This window comes from Actinia tenebrosa, unplaced genomic scaffold (genome assembly GCF_029948245.1).
Source record: "Actinia tenebrosa isolate PJP-AT-01 unplaced genomic scaffold, QUT_ActTen_1.0 PGA_scaffold14__42_contigs__length_11649687, whole genome shotgun sequence".
Lineage (NCBI taxonomy): Eukaryota > Metazoa > Cnidaria > Anthozoa > Actiniaria > Actiniidae > Actinia > Actinia tenebrosa.
In genome coordinates, this window is record NW_028292574.1 from 6,580,619 (window position 1) to 6,606,482 (window position 25,864).

Here is a 25,864-nt window from a genome sequence, read left to right on the forward strand (position 1 = left end):
TGTATTTTAAATTGGTGATTAGCTCTCGTTTTCGTACTTTTACAAAGTTCAAAATAGTCACTGAAATCTAGACCGTTCATCTTGTGTACAATCTTATAGCACTCAACTAGAGAGAGGAATTCCCTTCTAAGTTGCAAAGAGTTCCATTTGAGTATCTTACATCTGTCTTCATATGCCATCTCTTGTCGTTTTTGACCAAGTGCGATGCGTGACGCTCTTCGTTGTATAGATTCAATTGCATGGATATCCTTTACTAGGTGTGGTGCCCAAACTGGGCATGCATATTCCAGAATGGGACGGACCAGTGATTTATAGAGTATGGAAAAGATTTCCTTATTTCTACTACCCGTGGTACGTTTAACTAAACCAAGGACTTTATTTGCTTTATGTACAATTGCTTCTACATGTTTGGACCAACTTAGATCGCTCGACATTATAACTCCAAGGTCTTTGTAGTCATGTACGTTCTTTAATGCTGTGTCGGATATGTGATATTGTGTTCTATTCTTATCACCCTTATGAGTTATCCTCATGGCTTCACACTTTTTAGGGTTAAACTTGACTTGCCAATCCGCCGCCCAGTCTTCTAAAGAAGCAAGGTCCGACTGTAGAGCTGTTACATCCCCAACGTCGGTTAGTCGTCGATAGATCTTAGTATCATCAGCAAACAATTTGATGCTTGATGTGGCTACATTTGGAATGTCATTTACATATAACAGAAACAAGATCGGCCCCAGAATTGAACCTTGCGGGACACCCGATGTTACTGGAGACCAATCAGAAAAGGATCCACGTATTTGCACTCTTTGTTTTCTATTAGTTAGAAAATTCCTGAACCACAATAGTAATTGATCGTCAATGCCATACCTGTTAAGCTTGAAGAGTAGGCGTTCATGTGGAACGCTGTCAAACGCCTTTGACAGGTCTAAAAAGATAACATCTGTCGCTTTTGAGGTATTTCTTGATAAACACCAGTCATTATAGCTACTTAGAAGTTGGCCTACCGTTGATCTGCCTTTTAAGTATCCAAATTGATTTTGGTTTAATAGTTGATGTTCTGTCCAGAAGGCTATGACTCTTGATCGTACTATTTTCTCTGCCACTTTACAAATGATAGATGTCAACGAGATTTGACGGTAATTTTCCTTGTTGTGTTTTGGACCTTTTTTGTGGATTGGAGTTATATTTGCAATTTTCCAGTCCGATGGAAGTGTACCAGAATAAAACGACTTGTTAAACATCTTGCACAGTGATGTGGATAATTCCTTTGCACATTCTTTCAAGATACGCGGTAGTACTTGATCGGGCCCAGGGGACTTGTGAATGTTCAATTCTTTTAGATAACTTTCCACTTCATTAGCTGAACATTGAACGTTGCGTAACTTTTCAGTAACAACAAAGCCAAATTCTGGAAGGATGCATTGTTCTCGTGTAAATACAGATGAAAAGTATTCATTCATGTGTTGTGCTATGTCTTGATCACTTGTCACTTCTTGACTTCCTTCTTTCAGCAACACTAAGTCGTTGGTACCTTTTCGTTTTGATTTCATGTAGTTCCAGAATGGCTTTGAATTGTTCTCGGATTTTAATTTGTTTGCTAGATCTTTCAGATGGTTCCATTTTGCTGAATTGCATTGCTTTTTCAAAGAGTTGTTTAGATTACGGTACGCAGTCCACTGTTCCTCGTTGTTCGATTTTTTGGCTTTTTTATAGAGGTTTTTCTTTTTCCTGCACAGTTTTATTAGATCTTTGGTAATCCATGGTGCACTAATTTTCCTTTTTTGACGGTATTTTGGTATACTATCGTTGACTGCTGCAAAGTAAAGGTCTTTCCAGGTTTCCCAATTGGTGTTTATATCTTCGTCTTCCAAAATACAATCCCACGGTGTTTTATTAAACAGAGCTCTAAGATGATTCCAATCGGCTTTGCTAAATGCGTAGACTTCTTTTTTTGACACACGGTTTTGATAAGGATGGGTGTCCACTTTGAAAGTTATTGAATTGTGGTCGGAGAAGGGTTCTCCGACTTCGAGGTCTTTAATCAAATCAGCATTTGTAGTTAGTACAAGATCTAAAATATTCTTCTCGCGAGTAGGTTCATCAACTGATTGTTGTAAAAAGTTATCATGAATTATTTCTGAGAGAAGAGTGTGATGTTCAGAGGTTTTTGTAGGTTGGTTGGTAGCCCAGTCAAACTCGCTAAGATTAAAGTCACCAAGTATTAATAAATCCGTAGTTGAAATGTTAGTGAGACAATTCTGAAGGTCTTCTAAAGGTTTGAGATTGCTGTTTGGTGGTCTATAAAACACTCCAATGGTTAACTTCTTGTTGTTGTTCCCGGTAGTTATATCAATAAAGAGTATTTCTGATTGACAATTTAAATCTTCTCTTAAAGAAGTTATAATACAATTTCTCGTGGCAATCAACACTCCTCCGCCATGTCTTCCCGCATTTCCAGGACGGTCTCTTCTATAAACACTATAGTCGTTGCCGAATACTTCGGCGTCCGTTATCGAAGCGTCTAGATGGGTCTCAGTAAGGACTATGATGTCAACTTGGCTTTTGGCTAATTCTAGTTGCAATTTTGCGATTTTGTTTACGATACTCCTGGCATTCGAGTAGAATACTGATAACTTCGAGGTTTGATTTGTCACCTTATTTTTTGTGTCTACATTGTCATTATTGTTTCTGTCGTCGTGGCCAGGGTTAGGATGAATGTCTCCACAAGATAGTATACGAAGCTCCAGTTGAAAACTAGCGTCGTGGTTACTGTAGAACTTAATTCTTTGCTTGTAGAATCGTCTCCGTGGTCGGGCATACCAGAACGCCGAGTTGTTGTTTGAGATTGATACCAAGATGAATTCAACTTGTGCTGGTTTATACTCTTGAAAGTATGGATTCGGTACCAGAATATCATTTTGTCTGAAGACTTGAGTTTCATGTGTTATCTTGCGTTGGCTTTCAGTAAAAAAAGTGAGGATTAACGACCCAATAAGATAAAAACTGCGGAGCCGTTTCAAGTCAGCACGTTTAACCTTCGTCATGCCTGATGAAAATACCCCAAAGGAGGGTTTGACATTGATTATTATTTTTTAAATCTTTTTCCTTGTTGTGTCATCGTGTTGAATAATTAAAGTAATCTTTCACACCAACCCTGGCATCCATCTCTCTCGCTGGAGTACTTCCCGGTAACTTCGACCGAGAAGTACCGGAGCAAGTCTAAGATCTATTCTTGGCTTTCACGTGACGTCACTGACCTATTTCGACCTATCCAAATATGGGCGTCCGCCATCTTTGTGCTCCTCCGAGTGTGAAATGTTGTGATAATAGTAGGCCATTTTTATAGTGTTTAGAGTTTTAGCTCGCTTCAGAGCCAAATGACGTCTCAAAACTTTGGAAAATGGCTGTGCCAGTGCTCTCGAAATATGGATCAGGTCTTGAAAGTCATGTAAAGGAACGTTATTTGAAGAAGATCGAGGCAGTAGGCGTTGATCCAGTCACCATACCAAGTGAGCAGTTTGATCCTGAATGTTTGCCTCCAATAGAGCAGTCAGATTTGTTTAGTTACTTGGTTTTGCAGACGAGCTATTATACGAACGATCAGTTTAAAAATTACAAGAGTTTGGAAGCATATAATCAAGTGGTGTCTGGATTTGTGGCTTCAGTAAGAGGACGAATTATCTCAAGCAAGCATGTGGTCGTGGCGAAAGTTCGCCATTCCCAACGCATGAATGACCCTCTGGCCGATATTTGGATCATTGCCGGCAAGGATGGTACGATTTTTTCTGCTCATTGTTTGGGTTGTAAAGCAGGCCTAGCAGAATCTTGTTCGCATGTTGCCAGCGTCTTATTTTACATCGAATGTTGGACAAGAATCAACGGGAAATTAGCCTGTACCCAAGTTAAGTGCACGTGGCTTCTTCCCACGTATGTCAACCAAGTATCTTACGCAAGGGCCAAGGACATAGATTTCTCTTCTGCGAAAAAACTCAAAGAGATTCTAGACAGTAACATTGATAAATTGAATGATGAAAATTTAGGACAGTCTCGTAAAAGTCAAGCTGGACCTGGACGAGACCCGAACCCTTCAGCCCAAGTTTCAGCAGCGGAAAAGGAGGAATTTTACACAAAACTCTACAACTGCCAAACAAAAGCTGCTTTGTTAAGTTTAATCGACCCCTTCGCTGACCATTTCATTTCCAAAAGTCGGAATGTTCCAGTTTTATGTGATCTTTACGAGCCTTGTAATTTAGATCTAGATTATCTAGAACTGTACGTTGCGAAAGTGCTTAGATGTCAAGCTGAACATTTCAGACGAGGAGATAAAAGCGGTTGAGCAAGACACAAGAGATCAAGCTAAGGGCCCAGGCATTTTAGACATCGTGCTGGCAGAATTGGAGCCTCTGTATGTGGTGCTGCCTACAACACCAACCTAGCTCAGCCCTCCCAGTCACTAATCCAATCTATCTGCTACCCCCACTTGTACAAGCTGGATAACAAGGCCATTCGACATGGCATCAAGTACGAACAGTATGCCATTAATGCATATGAAAGCTTAATGAAAACAAAGCATATTAACTTTGAACTTAAGAGATGTGGTTTGTTCATCAACAGGGAATTTCCTTTCATCCATGCAACCCCAGACTTTTTAGTTTCTTGCAATTGCTGCGGATTGGGATGTGGAGAGGTGAAATGTCCCATTTCCATCCCCAACTGTGACTTTAAGCAGTATGTTCTACAAAAAAACTCTTGTCTTGAGGTGGTAAATGGCCTAATGAAGCTAAAGAAGAGCCACAATTATTACTTACAGGTTCAACAACAGTTGTTTACTCTGCCAGAAAGAAAATATGCTGACTTTGTTGTTTGTGCTGTGGATTCAGATGGAAATGCACACATTGTGTGTGAGAGAATTTACCCAGACCCCCACCACTTCAAAACTGTCGTGAAAAAGCTTGAAGCATTTTGGAGGATTGGCATACTCCCTGAGATCTTGGGACGGTGGTACACAAGAAAGTGCAATGTTATCATTAAAGTTCCAGGTGATCAAGCAGTCTGCTTTTGTAGAGGACAGTGCAGTGATGAGATGGTCTCCTGCAGTAATGCTGACTGTCCTTATGGCCAATTTCACATAGAATGTTTGGCTGTAGGTGGGAAGTCCATACCTAAAAGATGGTATTGTCCTCACTGCAGCAGGCTGCCACAGTTTAAGAGAGGAATTGGGGCTTCAAAAGCCAAGCCGAAACCATCTACTGTCAACCAAGCTGCAATGCAATGCAATGCTATCTGTGTTTGTAATGCAAAGGCACTCATAAGTGATAAACTGGTCGAGTGCCACAATGCCAACTGTACAAATGGTCATTTTTTTCATCTTAGCTGTTTGGGATTGAAAAGAATGCCAAAGAATCACCAGTCAACGTGGGTGTGTGGTGCCTGTAAAGCTAAAGAAAACAAATCATCCACACCTACCACTTCTACTTCTTCAAAGACAACCTCTGCCAAGCCAAGCAATTCACCATCACCAGAAACTTCAGAATCACAAACAGATGATTGTAATAGTGACAGTGAAGATGATATTGAAATCACACAGGTTACAACCGGTGTTGTTGACAAGTATAGTGCCCTTGCAACACTAAACAATGCTGATTATGACCTCATCAGTGATCCTGCTGGATGGCTTAATGGTGATATAATTCAAGCTACCCAAGTATTATTGCAGAATGTAAACCAGTCAATTGAGGGATTTCAGCGCCCAACCCTAGGAAGAGTAAGGAACTTTGATGTAGTTTCGGGAGAATTTATTCAGATTTTGCATACAGGGACTGATCACTGGGTATGTATTAGCAGTATAGGATGCTTACCTGGTGTTGTAAATCTTTATGATAGTCTCTACCATCATGCAATTAGCTAGGAAATAGAGGAGCAAGCAAATGACTTAATCGGTGGAAGACTAGTTAATTTAGAATTTGTACCAGTTCAGCAACAAAGTAATGGTAGCGACTGCGGAGTTTTTTCAGTTGCTTTTGCTACGTGTTTGGCTTTTGGTACTAACCCCAGTCATGTAACTTTTGATGTTGCTAAAATGCGTCCCCATTTATTAGCTTCCCTTAAAGGTGGACAAATAAGCATGTTTCCAACTTTTTAATTCATTCTTTAGCAAAGAAAATTATTAGTGATAAGTAATAGTCAGTAATATGACATAAATATTATAATAAATAATTTTTAATAAATAACCAAAAGCAAAAAGCTGATAATCAAAATAAATACTTCATTTAAGTGATTTAAATCAGACATCTTTTCATTGGAACTCAGTGAATAAAATGTAAAAATGTTTGTGTCTGAACTGTCCAGCATTATCAGCTTCTTACTTTAGGCTCAGTCAAAACAGATTAATTCTGCTTTGAGAAATACACCAACATATTAAAATCTTTTCTTTCGAGATTCAATCTACATCTCTTATTATGAAATCTAGTGACAATATTAAAATAAGCAGGAACCCATGTTCAGGGAAATGGTGTATCAGGGAAGAAACAGTAACATGACAATGAGTCATACATAGAGCAATATTTCTAGCAATAAAATTAATTAATAAACATTTCAGTTGCTATTGAATATTATTAGACCTCTGTTTACCTTTGGCATAATATTTTTCAATTTCTCTCTGGCTAAAAAATTGTTAGTTGAATCAAAATCAGTATTCATGTGTTAGCCACAGTTATCTTCTTAGCACATAATCTCAGATGAAAAATTAGGCCATAGGTAAAGAGTTATTTTCACTTTCTTTTTCCTTCATGCCCTTTTTCATATCAAAATTTAATTTTTAAGATTGTTTGTCCCCTCCATATTTGGACTTGTTGAAGAACGTGAATAAAATTGTTGCTTTATTTCTAGTGAAATAGTAATTGTGATTTTTTTGTGTTTTGTGCCTGTCGCAATGTAATAATGATTTCTCCTGGTATAATGTTATTATAGAAAAAACTTTAAACATTGTTACCACCCCTGCTTTTTATGAAAAATGTACTACTCAAATGGCACTATGGAAGGACAAAAATTAACAAGTGCAGAGCAAACCCTTAAAATGCGGTCAACGATTGGTACCTGGAATTCAGGTGACCCATTCTGGTTGCTGCTTACAAAGTTTGTGGGCAGTGTTCCTTCCAGAATAGTGTATTTTCGCCACAGTAGACCAATCACTCTTTCGACGTGTATCCTAACACTGGCTATCCCCCTTGAATGTTCAACGTCAATGGGATCTAACTGGGCTTTCCCTTTGGTAAATGCTGGAATTACCAGTTTTCCATGCTTTAAACCAACACTTTCTGTGATGGTAAATCCCCGATCAGCCATGACTGTATCCCCTGGAGTCAACTTATCTAAGAATCCACAATTCTCAGTTAAATATTTATCTGAGGTGCGGCCACCCCAAGCTTCAGAAACAAAGCAAATTGTACCATGGGGAGTGATACCAATAAGGATCTTTATGGTGTTGTGGTGCTTATAAGATGAGAACGTTTGAGCTCTGGCCATAAGATTTGTTGGTTTTTCAATAAAAACTTCAAAGCAATCGATTATGACAGTTACTTTGCGCCTAAATGTATATTGAAAGCACATTGGCATAGTTTTCCACAACTGTTCCCTTTCAGGCCAATGGATAAAGCAGGACAACCTAGAATCCATTGCCAATATCCAAGAGGTAAATATTCTTGATACACTTGACAGGGACACCACGAAACGATACGCTAGGTCTTGAAAGGGAACGTTTAGTCTCAGCTTCATCAGTACCAGCACAAATTCTTGAAATCTATTAAGAACTGTAGATTTCCGTTGAACATGTGGCGCGACATGCTCAAACACCACCATCAGGACTTCATAGGAAGGTAGTCCTGTGTAAAATCGAACTTTATCAGCTGTATCGAAGAATTCTCTGTCCGGAGCTTGATATGCAGATTTTAAAAACATGTATTCAAATTCATCTGTCTGTGTGTCAGCGTTCTGTGAACCTTCAAAATAAGTTAAGTCTAAGTCCATCTGTTTTGACTCGTCCTTGAAAGTCACTACGGGTGTCTGGGTGCTAATTTGTTGGTTTTCGTTTTTGTAATTTATTCAAAAGCGACTTGGAGTTATTCTCTGGCGTTTCTTCGCCGACTGCCTTGGCAATTCCGTTCTCAACAAACCGAGCACAAGAAATAGGTAAAAGCAATTATAATGCCTGTATTCCACGTCACGTAAGTTCTCTTTCGCGGGAAAATCGAAGAAGTCGTACAAAAGTTTTCAGTTCTCTGACTTTAGCGTTTTTTTTCTTATTTCCTTTTTGAAATGGATCTTTTGAAACCAGGACTCAAAAATCTAGGAAATACGCGTTTTGTAAACTGCATTTTGCAGTGTATTGTGTACAACAAACCTCTCATGACCTTCATCAAAGAACATGCAGTCGAAGGAAAACACGGTAAGACCTACAACCAACTATATTTGGATTCATAGACATTAAAGCGGCATATCGAATTCACGGAATCAACGGAATCAACGGAATCTCTTTGAAACATATAGAAGTCAAACATCATTAAAATAAAGACAAATCAAATTAAAAGAAAAAGTTAAGAACTTCGTGCTCGGTCGTCCTCTAAGAAAAAAATTATATAAAACAACTCGATCGGAAACCCTATTATTAATATAAGGTAAGGTAAGGTAAAGACAAAGCTGCCTATCGAAGTCAACCTTAGAAAAACTGGGCTTCCTGTGTTTGAAAATTGGGCTACCTGTGCTTACAAAATGGTGTCCAACTTGTCATAAAACGATGGAAAAATGTGCAATGTTTTGCTGGATCCATGAACAGATTCTTTCAAGGTTAGCTATGATTTGGACTAAAGTTATGTTTTTGACATGTCATTGTTTCCTGGGTAATCATTCTATGTAGATAAATAATAATAATATTAATAATAGGGTTTCCGATCGAGTTGTTTTATATAATTTTTTTCTTAGAGGACGACCGAGCACGAAGTTCTTAACTTTTTCTTTTAATTTGATTTGTCTTTATTTTAATGATGTTTGACTTCCATATGTTTCAAAGAGATTCCGTTGATTCCGTTGATTCCGTTGATTCCGTGAATTCGATGTGCCGCATTAAAGTGTGCACGTGTAATATGTTTTTTTTCAATCAATTTGCAGATCATGGAGATGGATTTTGCATTGTCTGTGCCCTCAAAGAACTTGAGCTCAATGTGTGTGGTGGCAATAATGGTATTATTGTCCCTAGTTATATCGTTGACAACTTACAAGGTATCAAGTACACTTTGTAGGATAATTAGTCACTAATCAAAATATATTATGTGCTGGCTTAGATAGGAAGGCAAGAAAAAGTAAAATTATTATTATTATTTTATCATTATGAGAGTCATGTAAAGGAAGCTTTAATATACACGGAATAAGAATAAATGATGGTGCATTGTGGAGTTGTAAGAAAATAAAGCACTTGTTGATGTATTGCTATATTGAGAAGTATAGAGCAGGCCAGTTTGTTGACTCATGCATAATGTGATAATAATAAATGAATGATATTGAAATATTTTATATCTTTTTTTGATATTTAATATATTTTTTATGTACTTTGTTTAAATTATATTTATTTACTCTTAGTTATCTCCTTTATTAGTTGATAGAATTTAATAACGTTTTTTTATTTATTAACTACCGGTACTTCATTTGTTAATATGGTTGGCATTCAGTACTCTCTGAGAATTTCATCAAAATGCCTGGTGGATCATTTGATCAGCAAGATGCACATGAGCTGTTTTTGAATATCATGGGAGCTATAAGAAACTTGCACTCAAAAAAAGTAAGTGGCATTTAGAATTACTAAAAAATGCAATCTATGCATGTGAACCTGACCTTTTTCAATATTGTAGGTTCACAGCTATCTTTTATTCAACTGCTGAACTTTCTCTTTTCCATTTCTACAGTGGATTTCCAGCTTTACTCTTAAACATTGGAGGAGAGACAACTAGCTCAGGTAAGACGGATTATTGACAAATATCATTTGAATGGTATGCCAGAACAGTTTTTAAGTAACCAGAAAGATTTTTTTTTTTGTAATGTCAGAATATTAATTTCTATCTTTTATTTACAGTTAGATGCAGTGTATGCAACCACACCAGCTATTGTATTACTCCAATGTATGGCTGTAGCATTGACATTCCGGTACGACTTTTTTGCTAGTAAAGAGTCATGTTGAACCTGCCAGTTGATATATTGACTATATTTTTATTTTTGTAGGCAACGTGCAAATCTTTGGTACATGCTTTAGAAGCTTACTTTGCTGCAGATATACTTGATGGTAACAATAAATTCTTTTGTGCAAGGTACATTCATTGCACTTTTGACTTCCCCTTATTTTGGTGTTCTTAAAAATCTTGGCCTGCCTGGATTCCAAAATAATGGATGTACATATTGAATTCATAGGTGTGGTCAACTGACAAGAGCGGAGAAAAAACTATCTGTCACAGAATTACCTAAAGTTCTTCCTCTTCATTTAAAGAGGTAAATTATATTATACCTATTCAGAAATGCCTTAAACATTAATAAATTAGGTTGTGTAAAAATTTAATGCAGCTTTTTTGGGGCAGATTTTCCATGGGAGGATCTAGAAAAATCAAGACCAAACTGGCCTATCCTGAAACACTACAGTGCAACATGTTTAGTGATGTTTCACAGGTACAAAATGCTAGTCAAAGCTTATAATTATATTATTTAGTAAACATTAGACAAGTATACTTTGTATATTATGCAGGAGTAATGCACTCATTTTGTCTAAAAATGGCCAACTATAACTGACAATACAATATTATTGTGTTCTATAATTTATTTATAGGAATATGCCAGCAAATATACTCTGAACAGTGTTGTTGTGCACAATGGGGATAGCTGTAATTCTGGCCACTATTCCAGTTTCTGTAAAGTAGACAACATATGGTTTTCTATGAACGATCAACATGTATGTACTTAATTATATTTTACTGACAATAAACAAATGCCAAGCATTAATATATTAATGTCAATTTCTTATAGGTCACTAAAGTGTCAGATGTAGAAGCTCTCAATCAAGAAGCTTACATTTTGTTTTATGTCCTGTCTGATAAGGAAGTAAAAGAAAAGGTTAGCTAATCTTTGTTTAAAATCTAATTAATTGCCCTATAATTATACATTATCCAGAAGATATATGTATTGGACAATATGTAATTTCAACATATGAAATTATATGAATTATGATTATGATATGAAATTTCATATTATTTTTTATGCAGGTGATACAAGTAAATGGTAAGTGCATTTTTTTACTCTTATCAAGTCATAACATAGACAAACCATTTGAAAATAAAACAAAAACAAAGTGAATGTGAAATATTTATGTTAATCAAATTACAGATACAAGCGGGGAAGACAAAGAAGAAAACCCATTGCCGGGATATCGCATCAAAAATCAAGTGTTCAACGAAGAGGACCTCACGAAATTACGGGATCCTAAAGCCAAGATCAATGACAATGTAAGAGCTTTAAATTCTTACCCTAATGAACAGAATGTTCTTAACAAATTAAAACAGGTCAAATGTAATTCCAGAAGAAGTAATTAATTTGCTTTTCTTTAGATAATAAACATGCAGTTACATTCAGCTCCACCTCATGGAGAACAAGGTATTAAATAAGCTAGGACTTGCTGTTTAGCATTGTTTTTCCAAACATAGGCCTGAATTCACTTGTGGAACTTTCAATAATTATTTAATATTATGTTTACCAAGAAAAAATCACTTTATGGAGCAACTCACTTGAATTACTTATCTATAATTCCTTAATTTAATGTCTTCAGAAAATGTCCTTCCTCAACTCCCATTTTTTTACAAAACTGAAAAAAAAAGGTTATCATGCAGTCAGAAGGTGGACCCGAACGGTGAGAATGTATACATTTAGATTTTTAGTTTTTTGTCATTAGCTAATTATCAGGTAATGCCAAATTATCTAAAAGAACTAGTACACTACCCTTTGACCTGCATACATAAGTCCTTCTGTGTATTTAATATTGCATTTGCATTTGTCAGTTCATTATAATTTCTGGAGAATACAGTTGCATTAAAGGATTAAAGTAAACAATTTAATGAAGGATCAGAGGGATAAGGAATCCCTACATCTATTTTCATAACAACAGTCACTGACACAAAAGGCAATTTCTTTAAAATTAATCAAAATGTTATTTAAAAATTATTGTTTTTCTTTAACATGTACAGATTGATATATTTAGCCTGGAAAAACTTCTGATTCCAGTTTATCAGGATGGCTCACATCCAAGTGCTGGACACTGGTGCCTGGCTGTGAGTACAATTTAGAATAACTATGCTGAAATTAAACATCATTCATTGATGAGTGCAGGTCACAAAACCTGTTCGAAATAGTACTGTATGAATGAAAAGCATTAGTTCTTATAATGCCTATTGACCACGATGAACTACATTTTACCCAAAAAACATTGAAGTGTGCCCATATACAGGATATATTATCTATACTTGACTTTTTTGGGTCCTATTTATAGGTCATTGACTTCAAGAACAAAAATATCATGTATTATGACTCACTAAAAAATGAGTCAGCATATGAAGAAAATGCTGAATTAAATGTGTTAAGGTGTGCAATACATAACCAATGTAGTGGCTATTAATATCACTTTTAGCATTACATATTATACTTTGTTATTACATACATCAATATGCATCATCAACATCAACATCATCATCATCAACATCTTCATTGATTGATTTTTTGTAATTGGTCACTGAAAAGCTACCATCCCCCCAGGGGAGAGTACAATAAAATTTCATTCAATCATTTTTTATTATCATCATCTTCATCATAATCATTGATTGATTTTCTGTAATTGGTCACTGAAAAGCCTCCCCCCCCCCCCCCCCCCAGGGGAGAGTACAATAAAATTTCATACTTAACTATATTATATCATCATGATGTATCATCATCATCATCATCATCATCATTGTCATCATCATAATTTTCAGGTGTTATTACTTATTGCAGATCATATCTCAAAGAGGAGATGAATGACAAGCTAGGATTACCATTTAATGAAAATGGATGGACATATGTCATTGCTAAAGTAGGTGTTAAGATGAGGACATTTAACTGTACGGCATACAACCAATTATACCCAGGGGGCAGTGATTAATTTCCCTAATGTACACAGTAACAGACTATATGTTGGCATTTTTGGTCTCAGGCACCACCCTCTAACACCTTCCTCATTGTTGATGCCCTTAATGTAAAGAAAAAACTTACTAGCTGTATTGTTAATGAAATAATATAGGAAATCCCAAAACAGGACAATGGTACTGACTGTGGTGTATTTGTTTGTCAGGTAATAATATTATTGTTGATAATCATAATTTCATTTAATTCTTCTTGTCCAATATATTTTTTAATTTAGACTTTATCACATTTCCAACATACCATATCTTTCTTTTCTCATCTTCCCACCTTATCCAAAACAGTATGCTGCTCACATTGTTCAGGGATTGCAGATCTTCGACTTTAAACAGGTAATTATCAAAATTTTGCAATTTCCCACTCTTCTGTTCTCATTTTACCAGTTCTTTTAGATATTCTTATTTTTTTATTCTGCTAAATCACAGGAAGATATTCCTAATTTGAGACTGCAAATGAGTGATGAACTCAAAACCTTAACTCCAGTGTAAGTGTACTGCTCTTTATTGCTATATTGCTGACATATTTACACAGACTTTACCAAAAATAAAATCTATATGAAAAGGCATTTATCTATCTTTGTGGCTGCAAAGCCACAAAGCACTATATGCACAATATAAATACTTTGCAATTCTTGTGTCTTGGATGTATACATTTTTTGAGAGAAAATTAATCAAACAACAATATAAATTACAGCCTCAGGGAAATTGCTTCACCATTGACTATTGGCCTAGTAAACTTGTTATACTCTTCTTGCAGTTCACTAATTTCCGAGTGGGCAGAGACTTATGGCGATGGTGGTAGTGAGACTTATAATGATACTGAAATATACCATAGTACTGATGATGATGATGATGCTCAAAAAACTGATTACTCTACCTGTGCCACTGATGATATAGATAAAGTTGGAGAAACCCTTGATGAGAGTGAAAAGTGCATGCGAAATGCAAGCTCACTGCAGGATCCTGTGGGGAATCAAGATACAGATGGATGGGATGTCAGTGATGCTGCTGATCATGACAGGAATCTGGACTTTGACACTACTAAAGTAGCAGATGAAGGCGATGATGTAAATCCACAAGTATATACAGATGGAACTGTAGGTAGTTATAATAGTTGCGGTAATTATGGTAAAGTGCAACAAGCTGGTGCTGGGTCAAATACTGAAGGTGCAGCTGAAGGTGGTGCCAGTGGAAAACACGTCGATGATAATGAGAAAGAGCCTTTCTATGTAGGAAAAAAGATACACAGTGAACAGGAATTGGAGGAATTAATTAGCACGTACGAAAAATCCCATTTCTGTTCACTGTGGAAATATGATTCCAAAACACTCGAGGCAGCACAAAAGAAAACACCCAAGAAAATTGCTTATGCAAAGCACTCCTTAAAATATGATTATGTGTTCATGAAATGTATTTTTGGGGACAAACCAAAGAGGTCCAGCCAGACGAGGAAAAGAAACACAAAATCATTTAGGCAAGGATGCCCATTTGAGATCTTCATCAAGTTATCCCCTGGTTGTCAAACACTGGAAGTGTCTCGGTTCAAAGAAGAACATAACCATGAACTGATACAAGACGTCTTTGACCATCTTCCAAAGCAGAGAAGTGTAAGCACTGCCCATAAAAAAGAAATTGAAGAAGCAATTCAACTGAAAGCAAATCCGAAACTTCTCCGTGAAAAAGTTGAGAAAACGACAGGAAAAAAAGTGACACTGAAAGATATTTCCAATCTGAAACAAAGAACAAAAAGTGAACTAAAACAAAATAACTTGGATTCAGTCATTGAATTACTAAAAAACCAAGAGGGCTCTTCTGTGGAAGTCATTATTGACGAAGAAAAAAATTTCAAGGGCCTCTTGTACATGGACAGGTACATGAAGAACATGTACACTATGTTCCCTGAATTGCTATTAGTTGACGCCACATACAAGCTATTAGATCTTAGAATGCCAGTGTATCTGCTTCTATGTGTGGACGGAAATGGCTTCAGCGAAATAGTGTGCATGTTTTTCTTGGCCGAAGAAACGAAAGACGTAATTGAAGCTGCAGTGAATGCATTTAAAAAGTTCTGTCCGGCTTGGATTAACACTCATGTTGTCATGTCTGACAAGGACTTCACGGAAAGAGAGGCCTTTACAAAGTGTTTCCCCCAAGCATCGTTGAACATATGCTTATTTCACACTCTAAGATCTTTTTCAAGAGAAATTACATGTGAAAAAATGGGCATCACCTCTGGTGAAAGGAATCGTTCCTTGGAAATTTTGACGAAGATGGCCTACTCAAGAACACGTAGCGAGTATGCTAAATACCACCAAGAACTTGATTCGATCAGTAGGTCAGTAAGAATATATATAGATAAGAACTGGACTCCAATTAAGGCACAATGGGTGTCTTGTTTTAAGGACTGTACATTAAATATCGGAGAAACTACAAATAATCGTCTGGAGTCCACATTCAGCAAAATCAAATCTATCTGCAGCAAATATGCCAACATCCTACAATTTACCCATGAATTCCTTTCTGTCCTTAATATACTGAGAAGTGAAAGAAGCCATCACTATGTTATGTCCATTGTCCGTAAGCCTATCAAGAGTAAGTGCCATCAAGATCTTCAACAATATTTAAATTTTCTGACACCATATGCCTTTAAATACTGTAGAGGAGCAATTCAATCTATCATCAAAAATGCAACCAGTAACAAATGACACATTACAAAAGACATTTTCATTCAGCTCTTCGAGATCATTTAACAACAATGATAATTTTACAACCACAAGTTCCTCATGTACATGTCCCTTCCAAAACAAAATGGCCCTTCCTTGCAAACATATCTTTAAGGTGAGAAATATTCTTAACTTGTCTTCATTTGAGCCAAGAACTGTTCATCAACGGTGGACAATGACTTATTACAGAACACTTCGAGAAACACGCTTCTCAAAATCCATATGCGATACCATTACGGTAAATGAAGTCACACTGCCGTCAAACAGTGACAAAAGAAAAATAATGACGCAGGCGCAAAAATTTAAAAAAGGACTACAACTGGGTCAACAATTGGCATCTTTAATAAGTGAAGGAGGAATGCCCACATACTTAGAAAGAGAAAGCGTTTTAAAAACTATCATTGAACAGTGGAAAATAGGGAAAAAAGTGGAATTGTGTGTCCCGAAAAATGAAAATAGAACCGATGATCAAACAGTCCAAAATGAAGAAATTGCAACTGTTGTTGCAAATGATTTTGTCATTAAAGGAGGTAATGATAAAAATATTGAAGGTGTTGATGACAGTGAAGAAATTGCAGCAAAAAGTAATCCCTCTATGTTTGAAGAACTGAAAGTAAATGATGAAGATGTTAGAACCGATTATATAATGCCACCCAGAATGATGAAAAGAGGGCGTCCTAAAGGTGCTTGAACTAACTGTCATTGGGCTTCCAAAAAAGAAGAAAAAGATTAAGGAACAAAAAATGCTACCTTTCTCCAAACTACAACCGAAAGAAAAAGACCGCATCATTCTAGAATGCCTTACAAACACCCTGTCAGCAGCTGAAGCTCTAAGTGGAAAACGGCTTTTAATTAAATCTGATCTTCAATATAACATCCAAGAAATTCCAGACACCATTAAAGACCAAGAGACTATTGATATCTACTGAGCAGAAAAGTATTTTCAGAAAGATACATGGGTGGATGTTCTTGGCATCTTACACAAAAAAGAAAGTCAGAAATTTTGTTGCACTGTCTGCTGCAAGGTGATATCAGATGAGTCCCAAAAGAGCATTGCCTGTGAGCGATGCCTGACATGGTTTCACTTTTCTTGCACTTCACTTAACAAAGCACCAAAGATGCGAAATTGGTTTTGCAACTCATGCAAAATGAAATACCAAACCTGAGCATCTGTTTTAAAGTAATGAAAAGTTAAAACCTTAAATGGAAATTACGTTCACCTAAAATGCCGACACTGACTACTTTGGAGCGCTGAATGTGCGGCCACTTGGAGCCCTCGCACGGATGGTTCAGAATTGCTCAGCACGGGCATTACACCTTTGAAAAATTGTATAATTTCCAACTTTAACAAGCCAAAACCCACACTTTTTTGCAGGACTATATATTATTCAAGTTATTTTTAGAGACAACAGGTTAAATTCCATCAATGTGCGAAGTTTAAGAAAATTCTATAATAGTACAACATTTAAAAAAATAATTTGTCTGGTTTTTATTCAACTTTTTCAATAAACTGGTGCAGTGAAACCTAAACCTCATGTTTTTTTCCTGTTTTGAAATGATTCCGGCTTTCCTTTGCATAAAACGTTTCTATTTAAGAAAAAATAGTCAGTCGCCAGTTGGTGTGAATTTTTTTTTAATTTTGGGTTAGTTTCAAACGTGGGAATTATTTTAAAATGTATTCTATAGATATTTTATGTTTATTTATTTAACTATATTTATTTATTTATTTATCAATCTATTATTTATTTATTTATCAATCTATTATTTATATTTATTTCCTCTTCTTAATTTATTGGTGTTTTTTTAACGATCTCTTCTCATTTCATAATTTAAATATTTATTCGTTTATTTATTTATTTGACTGTTTATTTTTTAAATTGTTTATTTAATTATCTCTCTCTTTCTCTCTCTCTATTTATTTATTTATACATTTATCTATTTATTTATTAATTTGTCTATTCATTCATTCATTCATTCACATTCATTCATTCATTATTTAGATAATTTAGATGTAACACTGTTTCACACTTTAAGTGAGTTCACTATAATTAAAATAGGTAAACAAGAATTTACATAAAATTGTCGCTCCCAGTCTATTGCAATATTTCAGGAGCGTTGCGTGACTAAAAGAAGCGCTTTGCTATCTTAAACAAAATTATTAGCGGGGATTTTTAATAAAAACTAAAAACTCCCGGGCATCTAGTATTTTGAAAATCGTTCCCGGGACCTTGCTTACTAGTGTGAAATTTTTCAAAGTGCCACAACTTGGACGCCGTGTATATAGTATGGCGAGACTCGGCGAATGCATATTCGTCAAATGTCTAAGGATTCTAAGGAGCGCTTTGCTATCCTAAACAAAGTTAGAAGACTTTGAATCCATGAAAATTATCATTAGCGGGGATTTTTAATAAAAACTAAAAACTCCCGGGTATCTAGTATTTTGAAAATCGTTCCCGGGACCTTGTTTACTAGTGTGAAATTTTTCTAAGTGCCACAACTTGGACGCCGTGTATATAGTATGGCGAGACTCGGCGAGTGAATATTCATCAAATGTCTAAGGATTCTAAGAAGCGCTTTGCTATCCTAAACAAAGTTAGAAGACTTTGAATCCATGAAAGTTATAATTAGCGGGGATTTTTAATAAAAACTAAAAACTCCCGGGTATCTACATTGTAGTATTTTGAAAATCGTTCCCGGGACCTTGTTTACTAGTGAAATTTTTCTAAGTGCCACAACTTGGACGCCGTGTATATAGTATGGCGAGACTCGGCGAATGCATATTCGTCAAATGTCTAAGGATTCTAAGAAGCGCTTTGCTATCCTAAACAAAGTTAGAAGACTTTGAATCCATGAAAGTTATAATTAGCGGGGATTTTTAATAAAAACTAAAAACTCCCGGGTATCTAGTATTTTGAAAATCGTTCCCGGGTCCCGGGTATCTAGACACTTCCAAAGCATTATAAAATCATTATATTGTGTCCAGTGATAATTGTGATCATAGCTCACGTGTAGAATTTTATTTGGCTTAATTTGTTTGCGCTTTCTTATGATTAGCATTCACTACTTGCACATTCGTTGAAGTAGATCCAGCCCAGTTGGGGGAAATTGGGAAAATAAAAGGGAAACTGATGATGATAAAGCAATTTCAAAGTCTATAATTTCAGTATTTGAATTTCAGCTTTAAATGAAGCTGATAAAAGGCTACTAGGAGATTAAGGAAATATGAGAAATATACCAGCAATTATAAAGAATAAATTTAGTATATGAATCAAACCAGACTCGATATACTAAAAGCCACATCATTTCAAATGGATCGGAGTGCTCCAGTAAATTTTTTTCTCTTTAAAGTATATTTGTGGCATTGATTATCTGACGAGGATCAAGATAAGTTTTTGTCTTCGTCCTCTTTTCGCTCGTTGGAGGTTGTTTATATCATTCTATATTGATATCGTGACTTTTAACAGCGTTGGTTTGATTGACAGCCTGGTTGGAGGGCTAAGATGTCGTCATCAAGCACGTCTAGTGCCCATGTACTCCAGAAAACTAAATAGCACGTCTCAAAACTAGCCACATCACGACAACTTAAATATCCAACAACTCGGGAGGAAATCGACCAAAATCATCAAAATCGATTGTGGGATATCAAAATTTTATATTCCAAATTAAATATTGTTGCTTTTCGGTCACAAAATATATCCAAAGCCATTTCGTGACTTTGTACGGTGAGTAGGCCAGTGGCCTTTGATAATTTTATTCGTTCTCGAAAGCTGATTGGCTGATGGGTAGTTGGCTCGCGTGTAGCTAGTGAATCATTTTACTGTGGAAAGACAGAGTCCAAAATTGAGCCGAGCAATGCTGGCTGCGCCTTAAGGACTTCATCCAAAATTATTGCAAAATTTAAGCCTAGGTTTTCTGGTCTTTGCTTCTTTCGATCGTGATTCTAAATGCGATCGGTGATGTGTTAGGATCTAATCTGTAAAAAGGATGAATTAAGTCACGACATCATGGGCACATCAGGAACATGTTTGATCTGTACAAACGGCCGTTGAAACCACGCTCCTGAGCACTGGTTTCACCTCAAAGTCTTTTCCTACTCATTTTATTTTTCTATCTCGCCAATTTTTATGCTTAGAGGCAGTTTTATCGATGACTTCTTGGTTGTCGAGCGCTCTGGGACATATTTCGAGTCAAGTGAGGTACATGTGGTAAGTGGAATTCATTTTTATCAAAGTTAATGTTAGTTAATTGTTCATTCCCGAAAAGAGAAGCGAACACGACCAAATCTATGATTTCTCTCCTTCCTCGATAGAAGAAAGGCTTGTTCTCCTAAAAAGCCTTCGAGTCTGTGCATTATCGGTGGGAAAAGCATCGGCTCTAGCTTTTCCGATTTATTTTATTTTTCGTAAACTCGATGTACATAAGCTTGCATTTCCACATAACTCTTATATTGTACAAATGTTTCACCAAAAATGATTTGCCATGAAAACTTGGATGCCTAAGTAAAAAATATAGCTATAAAGAAACGATATTGATTGATAATTATCGCCAGCAGTCCCTGTTCTAATCTTTCTAACCAACTCACTATCCTCTAGAAAACAGACGCCATTATATTCGTCCACCCCAGACTCTGAAATTATGATAGTCAAAAAATGAAAGAAAAACACACACACAAAACAAAACAACGTGAAACCAAGAAGGTTTCTTTTCCTCTTTTACCCACGGCTATTTCACGACAATTGTCGTGTATACTCCCTTTATTCTAAAGTAAGTCTAAATTAACGAGAGTAACTAATATGAAAGCTTTTCAATTATTGGACTAAGAAAATTCCGGCCTGAAAGCAATGGCCGTTAAATTTCAATTCTTTTCCTTGGGTCAGCCTTCAGATCCAAGGGTTTTTTAAATACTATTTCTTAGGTATTCTAGGAAAAAAATATTTATTCTGAACACTTTTATTGCTCGCAAGCGTTGGTGCATGTTCTTCGTTTAGACAAACAAAAGTCTCGTCTCGTTCGTCTTCCCACAGTTTGCTTATCGAAATGGCGGGTTTTGGATTTTCAGTGTATTGGAGGATCTTGGTCCCAGATAACCTTTGTTCATGAAATTTGAATTATTTGCTATAAATATCACTTGGTCTGTGTTTCTTGGTGTATGTCTATTGTTTAGGAACTCGTCTAGTGTCAAAATGAGCCAGTTTTTTGCCTTTTTGTCCAAGCTAGTCATGACTGATTTGTCTCGCATGAATTTCTTTCAACGCGACGCCAATGAATTCGAATGGACTAACTCGCTTCTTGATTTTGTGCAGAAAGTAACTATTTATATCGTTCAACACAGAGGCCAAACCTATAACACTAGTAGGATAACTGTTAGGGAACCTTTTGGGGATTTCGTTTCATTTTTGACATGCATGGATCGCTAGGAATTGCCTTAGGAGATACTATTCATTCAACGCATTTTATAATCATTCAAATCTGATTCATCACCGGCAGCATCTTACTCAAAACGCCTTATTTTTAACATCGATAAATTCATCGCAAAGTGGCTCTACGACTGAAATCATGCGTTGAGAGCTTTTAAGTATATCCATAGCAGCAATGAAGAAACAGAAGAAAGAACTCGAGAAGGCCATAGGCATTGGTCACGTGATTATTTTTTCTGTCCAATGACAGCAAGAGGAGCATAATTTTTAGGAATAAGTCAAGCATTTCTGACGCACACGGCTCAAGTGCTAGGCTCAAAGATACAAAACACGAGGATTTTATGCTATTTAATTAAGAACTGGTTTTTTCTCTAGAGGCTGGATCGTTCAATCAAGTCTGGTTGTTTTCCCTTGTTACGGTTGATGACCCACGTCGACCTCACACACACAAAGTTTCATTTTCACAGTACTTCAAAGTTATTTTATTGCAAGCCGACGTCTATATCATCACAGTGTGCTTAAACCGTTGGTATTGAGCAACGACTGGGAAAATATTCATTATTCTGCTAAACTCCTTCTTACGGATGCAGTTAAATCCTTCCAGATGGACCCAGAAAATTCCACAGGTTGTCGAAAAATGAGCCAATGAATCTCAAAATGTAAGGACTTAAAGTTACAAATTTAACAGTATTAAGAACTTCGCCGTTCCATTTATAACTAAAAGTCTAGGTGATTTGGTGCATTGCTTCACTATAAGCAATAAGCCTTCTTGAAACAAGGATGCACTCAAGTAGGTAAAGTCCTTATCTTATCCTATCAGATCTTAATGCTTTCTTATATAACAGCACCTTTGCCCAGTCTGAAAATCCCAGTGCTCATCGATCCAACAACATTGTTCAGTTCTGGCACTATGAAAATCCATATGAATGCATATGAAATCCAGTCTAAAATCTAAAATATCAGAGCAAGAATGCTTTAGTTTTGACAAATTGCCAGCTTAAAAACTTGGTCACTATCTTATCGTCTTGATCCATTATCTTAGTTAAATGCGTCGACTCTAAGCTGGTTTTTGTAGCATCTATTGCAACAAACAGGAAGTATTTTAAACTATGAGAAAAACAATTTCTTTCGGAAGAAAAATAGCATAGGTGATGTAGCTTCATATTATACAATAATGTCCTTGCGCGTTTGATTTGTTTTTTTGTTTCGTATTAACTTTGAATAAAGAAATTTCCACCTACTCGCGTATCGAAATTAACAGTTTTCCTGTCTGCATGGGCGGTTTTGTCCGCAGGGTTCGTGCAAAGCTTCTGCTCTATCGACTTAAAACAAATACCGAAGCTGCTTGAACGAGAACATCGTGTGAGGAAGTGGTTGTGTTCTTATTTAACAAAATAACTAAACCACATATAGTCGTTACTGCTGAGAGCATTTTGTAGCGTATAAAAACTTGATCTGGGAGCTTATAAGGGCAGGATACCTGTAGCCTTTATTGGATCAAGAAACTTGGAATTCAGTAATTACTTGAAGGTTTTTTTCTTTTCTTTTTTTTTTTCTTTTCTTTTTTTTACAAAATCCTTGTAAAAAATATGTATCGAAAATCATGTTAGAGATTTATAAAAAAAATTATAGCTATAGGTCTATGTGTTTAGCTTTATTTGAAATGTTTTAATGTTTGGAGATCTTGATCAAAACACTTTTGATCAGACACTACCATGTCTGCATTTATTGTTTTTTGCGTGGGTGGGCTTGTAGGTTGTGTACGATGCATTGCACATATATTTATAAGTGAGTTTTGCAACATAGTGGATTTTCCTTCCAAAGTCTCGTTGATTCAATCAACGATTCAATGTAGTTGTAATTTCTCTCTGTACTTGGTATTTAAATTTCATTTTCAATCTCTTTTTTTTCGTTGAAATTTTCACGAAATAGTATGTCTTCTTTCCCTGAATGATTTCATGGTTATTTATCATTATTTTATATTTGTTGTTCTTTCGGGCCTACATTTTTTATATATTGCCAAGCAAAAATAGAAAAGACGATGCGTGTGGTTGTTTTGTAGTTTGGTTATTCCTTCGATCGATTCGTTTTGCCCGAGGCGATTGAATTCGCATGCTGCATAAAGTATTGCTAGTTCTGCATTTTGCGCAAAATAGGCCGTTATTAAATTATTATTACTATTTATTAGATAAAGAAAGTCTGCCCTGAATTGATCATTTGCTTTACCCTAATAATTGTAAACTTCGCATTCTAAGTTTCGAAACAGACAGTCATTCATTCAAACAAACACAACGAAAACAAGCTTACTATAAGTTTTGCACTAAATTGGTGTTTTTTTCCCCCCTCACTAATGTTGATATTATCACTTTTTTCTTTCAAGTAGATGAAACATTTGTAAGATATTCACCAGTTCAGTTTTTTTAGATCTCGAAGCGGGTCAACAAAGGAAGCTTTTTAGAATTTTATTTATCACAGGGCGGTGATCAAAATAGTCTAATCATTGAGGTAATGACTGGGTGTTCCGAGGCTAAAAAGCATTTGCTGGAAGACTGTTTAATTTTGCGGGGTGTTTATAGATATGATCATTTGAAAAACACATTAATTTAATGATAAATAGTTGGGCGTTCCAGCTTTTTAAAAAATATTTTGGGGACTTTTTTATCGCTTTCACCTCAGGGTTCTCTGTGTTGAGCCAGAAATTTAAGCTGTAAATTTTCAAGATTTAACAAATTTACACAACTTCTTTGCGAATGGCTTGTCCTTTTTCATGCTCCTAAAGTTCTATATGTGTTCCAGTGACGAGGCTGTATACCTTTTAGATAGTTTTACTTTATTTGAATTTAGCAGAGACAAACCCTACTTTCGCCTTTATACCGCTGTTATTTTAGAAAGAATTCCTTCAGCCAATGAATTTTACAAAGTATTTTATACGCTTTGCTGAAATCCCCAAATGTCTTTGATCCATCAACGAAGCCGCTATGAATGTGACTTCAGCTTAGTGTGTCACCGATAATTCTTTCAAGCATATTCAGTTCTCGAACTCTGTAACGACCTCTAGGCTGATCTTAGTCTTGGAGTTAGTTTTGTGCACCTTAGATAGTACCGCACAAGATGACACCCTTATACATATTCATTTTCATCAAAATGTGTGGGAATAGGTTTTGGAAATTGGGTGAGAAATATGTCAGTAAAACCAATCGTGTTGCAAAGTTTTCTCAAAACTGATTCCATAAGTCGTAGTTTGCGCTCTTTTGCGGGCTGCGGTATCGACAAAAGAGCGAAAACAAAGACTCATGGAATCATTCTATGTCTTTCCATGGAGTTAGCAGATTATGGTATAGTTAAGTTAGCAACTAAGTGATATTTTTGTAAATCTTAGTCACCATCACTATAAGGCCAGCCACATCTGTAGACATCACGTTTTTACTGATTTCAAATCCACAAGCGTAACCCCCTTCCTGTCGCGAAACCCTTAAAGCCTCCCGACAAAGCTAGTTTTAAGATTCACCTCTCCCGTCTACCAACAGAGCACCAATATTAGCAGTAATAATGTCTCGCATAATGACACCGCGTGCTATCAGGGTTCGGTCAACTTTGTCATAGAGATGTGACATTGAGAGGAAGTTGCTCCCTATAGAGATGTACGATATTAGGCATTTCGCTTTTAGTGCGATTGTGTTTTTAACACTGGGCATGGAGCGATGAATCATTGCGCAACAAGAAATCGGAAAAGGAGATTTCGAAGGGAACGAATATTGCTGCATGTGACCTTTAAGAGCGGGGATCAGTAAATGTCGACCAGAGGTGTGCAAAATGAAAAAATCGAAAATTCCCAAAATATTTCCAAAGATAGGTTTTGGTGAGTTAGTAATGGAAAAAATATAGAAATGTTCACAGGATTTTTGGTTTTCGCGAAAGACGGCGTTTTCTATACGACAGCTTCACACCCGCTTTACGCCTGCCTCAGACCGGTATCAATTAGAAAATCCATAAAAAATTGAGGAAAGAATATATTTCGCCACTAATCCCCGAATTGTATAGAAGAATAACTTCTTAGTACTTTTGCTTAGTTTCATTGATTTTAATTAAATTCTCAATATTTTCAGAATTTTTAAATATATTTGTATTTCTGTTCCGTTTCGGCATGTCAAATTGAACGCTAAATCGAAAGGCTGAAAAAGGGCATTGCTACATGCCCTGAGGTTATAAAACTATATTCCCTTGAAAGAATGATGTTTCTTCTTAGAGAAAACGTAATAAAATTTTTGGGCTACTGAAACAACGAATTTTCAGCGCCCTTTTTCTGAGCCTACCTGACGTCCAAAACAGCCACTTTGTCACGGTCACGCGATACGCTAAATTAACTAAGCGCGAGAAATAAAAATTATCCGACTAAATTTGCCTCAGTCGAATGATCTAAAATAAAGATATTCAACCTTTTCTAACATATCATTACTTGACCAAGTAAAAT

At 36.1% G+C, this 25,864-nt stretch overlaps 5 protein-coding genes across 7 annotated transcripts; 4 read left to right on the forward strand and 1 right to left on the reverse strand.

The window, feature by feature from the left end:
• The first annotated feature begins 3,231 nt into the window (after positions 1-3,231).
• On the forward strand, positions 3,232-4,343 carry LOC148911345 (uncharacterized). Its single transcript, XM_089029337.1, has one exon. It carries the CDS (start codon positions 3,401-3,403, stop codon positions 4,334-4,336), a length of 936 nt encoding a protein of 311 aa, XP_088885463.1. The 5' UTR covers positions 3,232-3,400; the 3' UTR covers positions 4,337-4,343.
• Positions 4,344-4,555: 212 nt separating this feature from the next.
• On the forward strand, positions 4,556-6,887 carry LOC148911346 (uncharacterized). The gene has a single exon (XM_089029336.1). The coding sequence runs from the start codon at positions 4,559-4,561 to the stop codon at positions 5,906-5,908; it is 1,350 nt and encodes a 449-aa protein (XP_088885462.1). The 5' UTR covers positions 4,556-4,558; the 3' UTR covers positions 5,909-6,887.
• A 130-nt stretch (positions 6,888-7,017) lies between these two features.
• On the reverse strand, positions 7,018-8,025 carry LOC148911347 (uncharacterized). The gene has a single exon (XM_089029355.1). It carries the CDS (start codon positions 8,023-8,025, stop codon positions 7,018-7,020), a length of 1,008 nt encoding a protein of 335 aa, XP_088885481.1.
• Positions 8,026-8,336: 311 nt separating this feature from the next.
• On the forward strand, positions 8,337-10,333 carry LOC148911348 (uncharacterized). 2 transcript variants are annotated; one of them, XM_089029785.1, is made up of 6 exons: positions 8,337-8,443; positions 9,163-9,273; positions 9,720-9,829; positions 9,954-10,003; positions 10,121-10,191; positions 10,267-10,333. In XM_089029785.1, the coding sequence occupies exons 1-4, from the start codon at positions 8,404-8,406 to the stop codon at positions 9,996-9,998; spliced, it is 306 nt and encodes a 101-aa protein (XP_088885911.1). In that variant the 5' UTR covers positions 8,337-8,403; the 3' UTR covers positions 9,999-10,003; positions 10,121-10,191; positions 10,267-10,333. The 2 variants fall into 2 exon arrangements, with proteins under 2 accessions (XP_088885911.1, XP_088885910.1); XM_089029784.1 differs by lacking the exon at positions 8,337-8,443 and having other exon boundaries at positions 8,927-9,273.
• A 1,093-nt stretch (positions 10,334-11,426) lies between these two features.
• Positions 11,427-15,958, forward strand: LOC116289746 (uncharacterized). 2 transcript variants are annotated; one of them, XM_089029782.1, is made up of 10 exons: positions 11,427-11,534; positions 11,637-11,682; positions 11,855-11,935; positions 12,270-12,353; positions 12,572-12,663; positions 13,069-13,147; positions 13,355-13,405; positions 13,539-13,586; positions 13,680-13,738; positions 14,011-15,958. In XM_089029782.1, the coding sequence occupies exons 2-10, from the start codon at positions 11,671-11,673 to the stop codon at positions 15,956-15,958; spliced, it is 2,454 nt and encodes an 817-aa protein (XP_088885908.1). In that variant the 5' UTR covers positions 11,427-11,534; positions 11,637-11,670. The 2 variants fall into 2 exon arrangements, with proteins under 2 accessions (XP_088885908.1, XP_088885909.1); XM_089029783.1 differs by lacking the exons at positions 11,427-11,534; positions 11,637-11,682; positions 11,855-11,935; ... (2 more) ...; positions 13,069-13,147; positions 13,680-13,738 and having other exon boundaries at positions 13,361-13,405.
• The last annotated feature ends 9,906 nt before the right edge of the window (positions 15,959-25,864 follow it).

Excerpts from the sequence above, each read along its gene's own strand:
- LOC148911345 (XM_089029337.1), top strand. The coding sequence starts at position 3,401 with ATGGCTGTGCCAGTGCTCTCGAAATATGGATCAGGTCTTGAAAGTCAT.
- LOC148911346 (XM_089029336.1), top strand. The coding sequence starts at position 4,559 with ATGAAAACAAAGCATATTAACTTTGAACTTAAGAGATGTGGTTTGTTC.
- LOC148911347 (XM_089029355.1), bottom strand. The coding sequence starts at position 8,025 with ATGGACTTAGACTTAACTTATTTTGAAGGTTCACAGAACGCTGACACA.
- LOC148911348 (XM_089029784.1), top strand. The coding sequence starts at position 9,036 with ATGATGTTTGACTTCCATATGTTTCAAAGAGATTCCGTTGATTCCGTT. Across the intron at positions 9,274-9,719 it reads TATCGTTGACAACTTACAAG|TACTCTCTGAGAATTTCATC; the intron begins GTATCAAGTACA and ends GTTGGCATTCAG. Across the intron at positions 9,830-9,953 it reads GAAACTTGCACTCAAAAAAA|TGGATTTCCAGCTTTACTCT; the intron begins GTAAGTGGCATT and ends CCATTTCTACAG.
- LOC116289746 (XM_089029782.1), top strand. Across the intron at positions 12,664-13,068 it reads GCTGAATTAAATGTGTTAAG|ATCATATCTCAAAGAGGAGA; the intron begins GTGTGCAATACA and ends TACTTATTGCAG. Across the intron at positions 13,739-14,010 it reads CTCAAAACCTTAACTCCAGT|TTCACTAATTTCCGAGTGGG; the intron begins GTAAGTGTACTG and ends CTCTTCTTGCAG.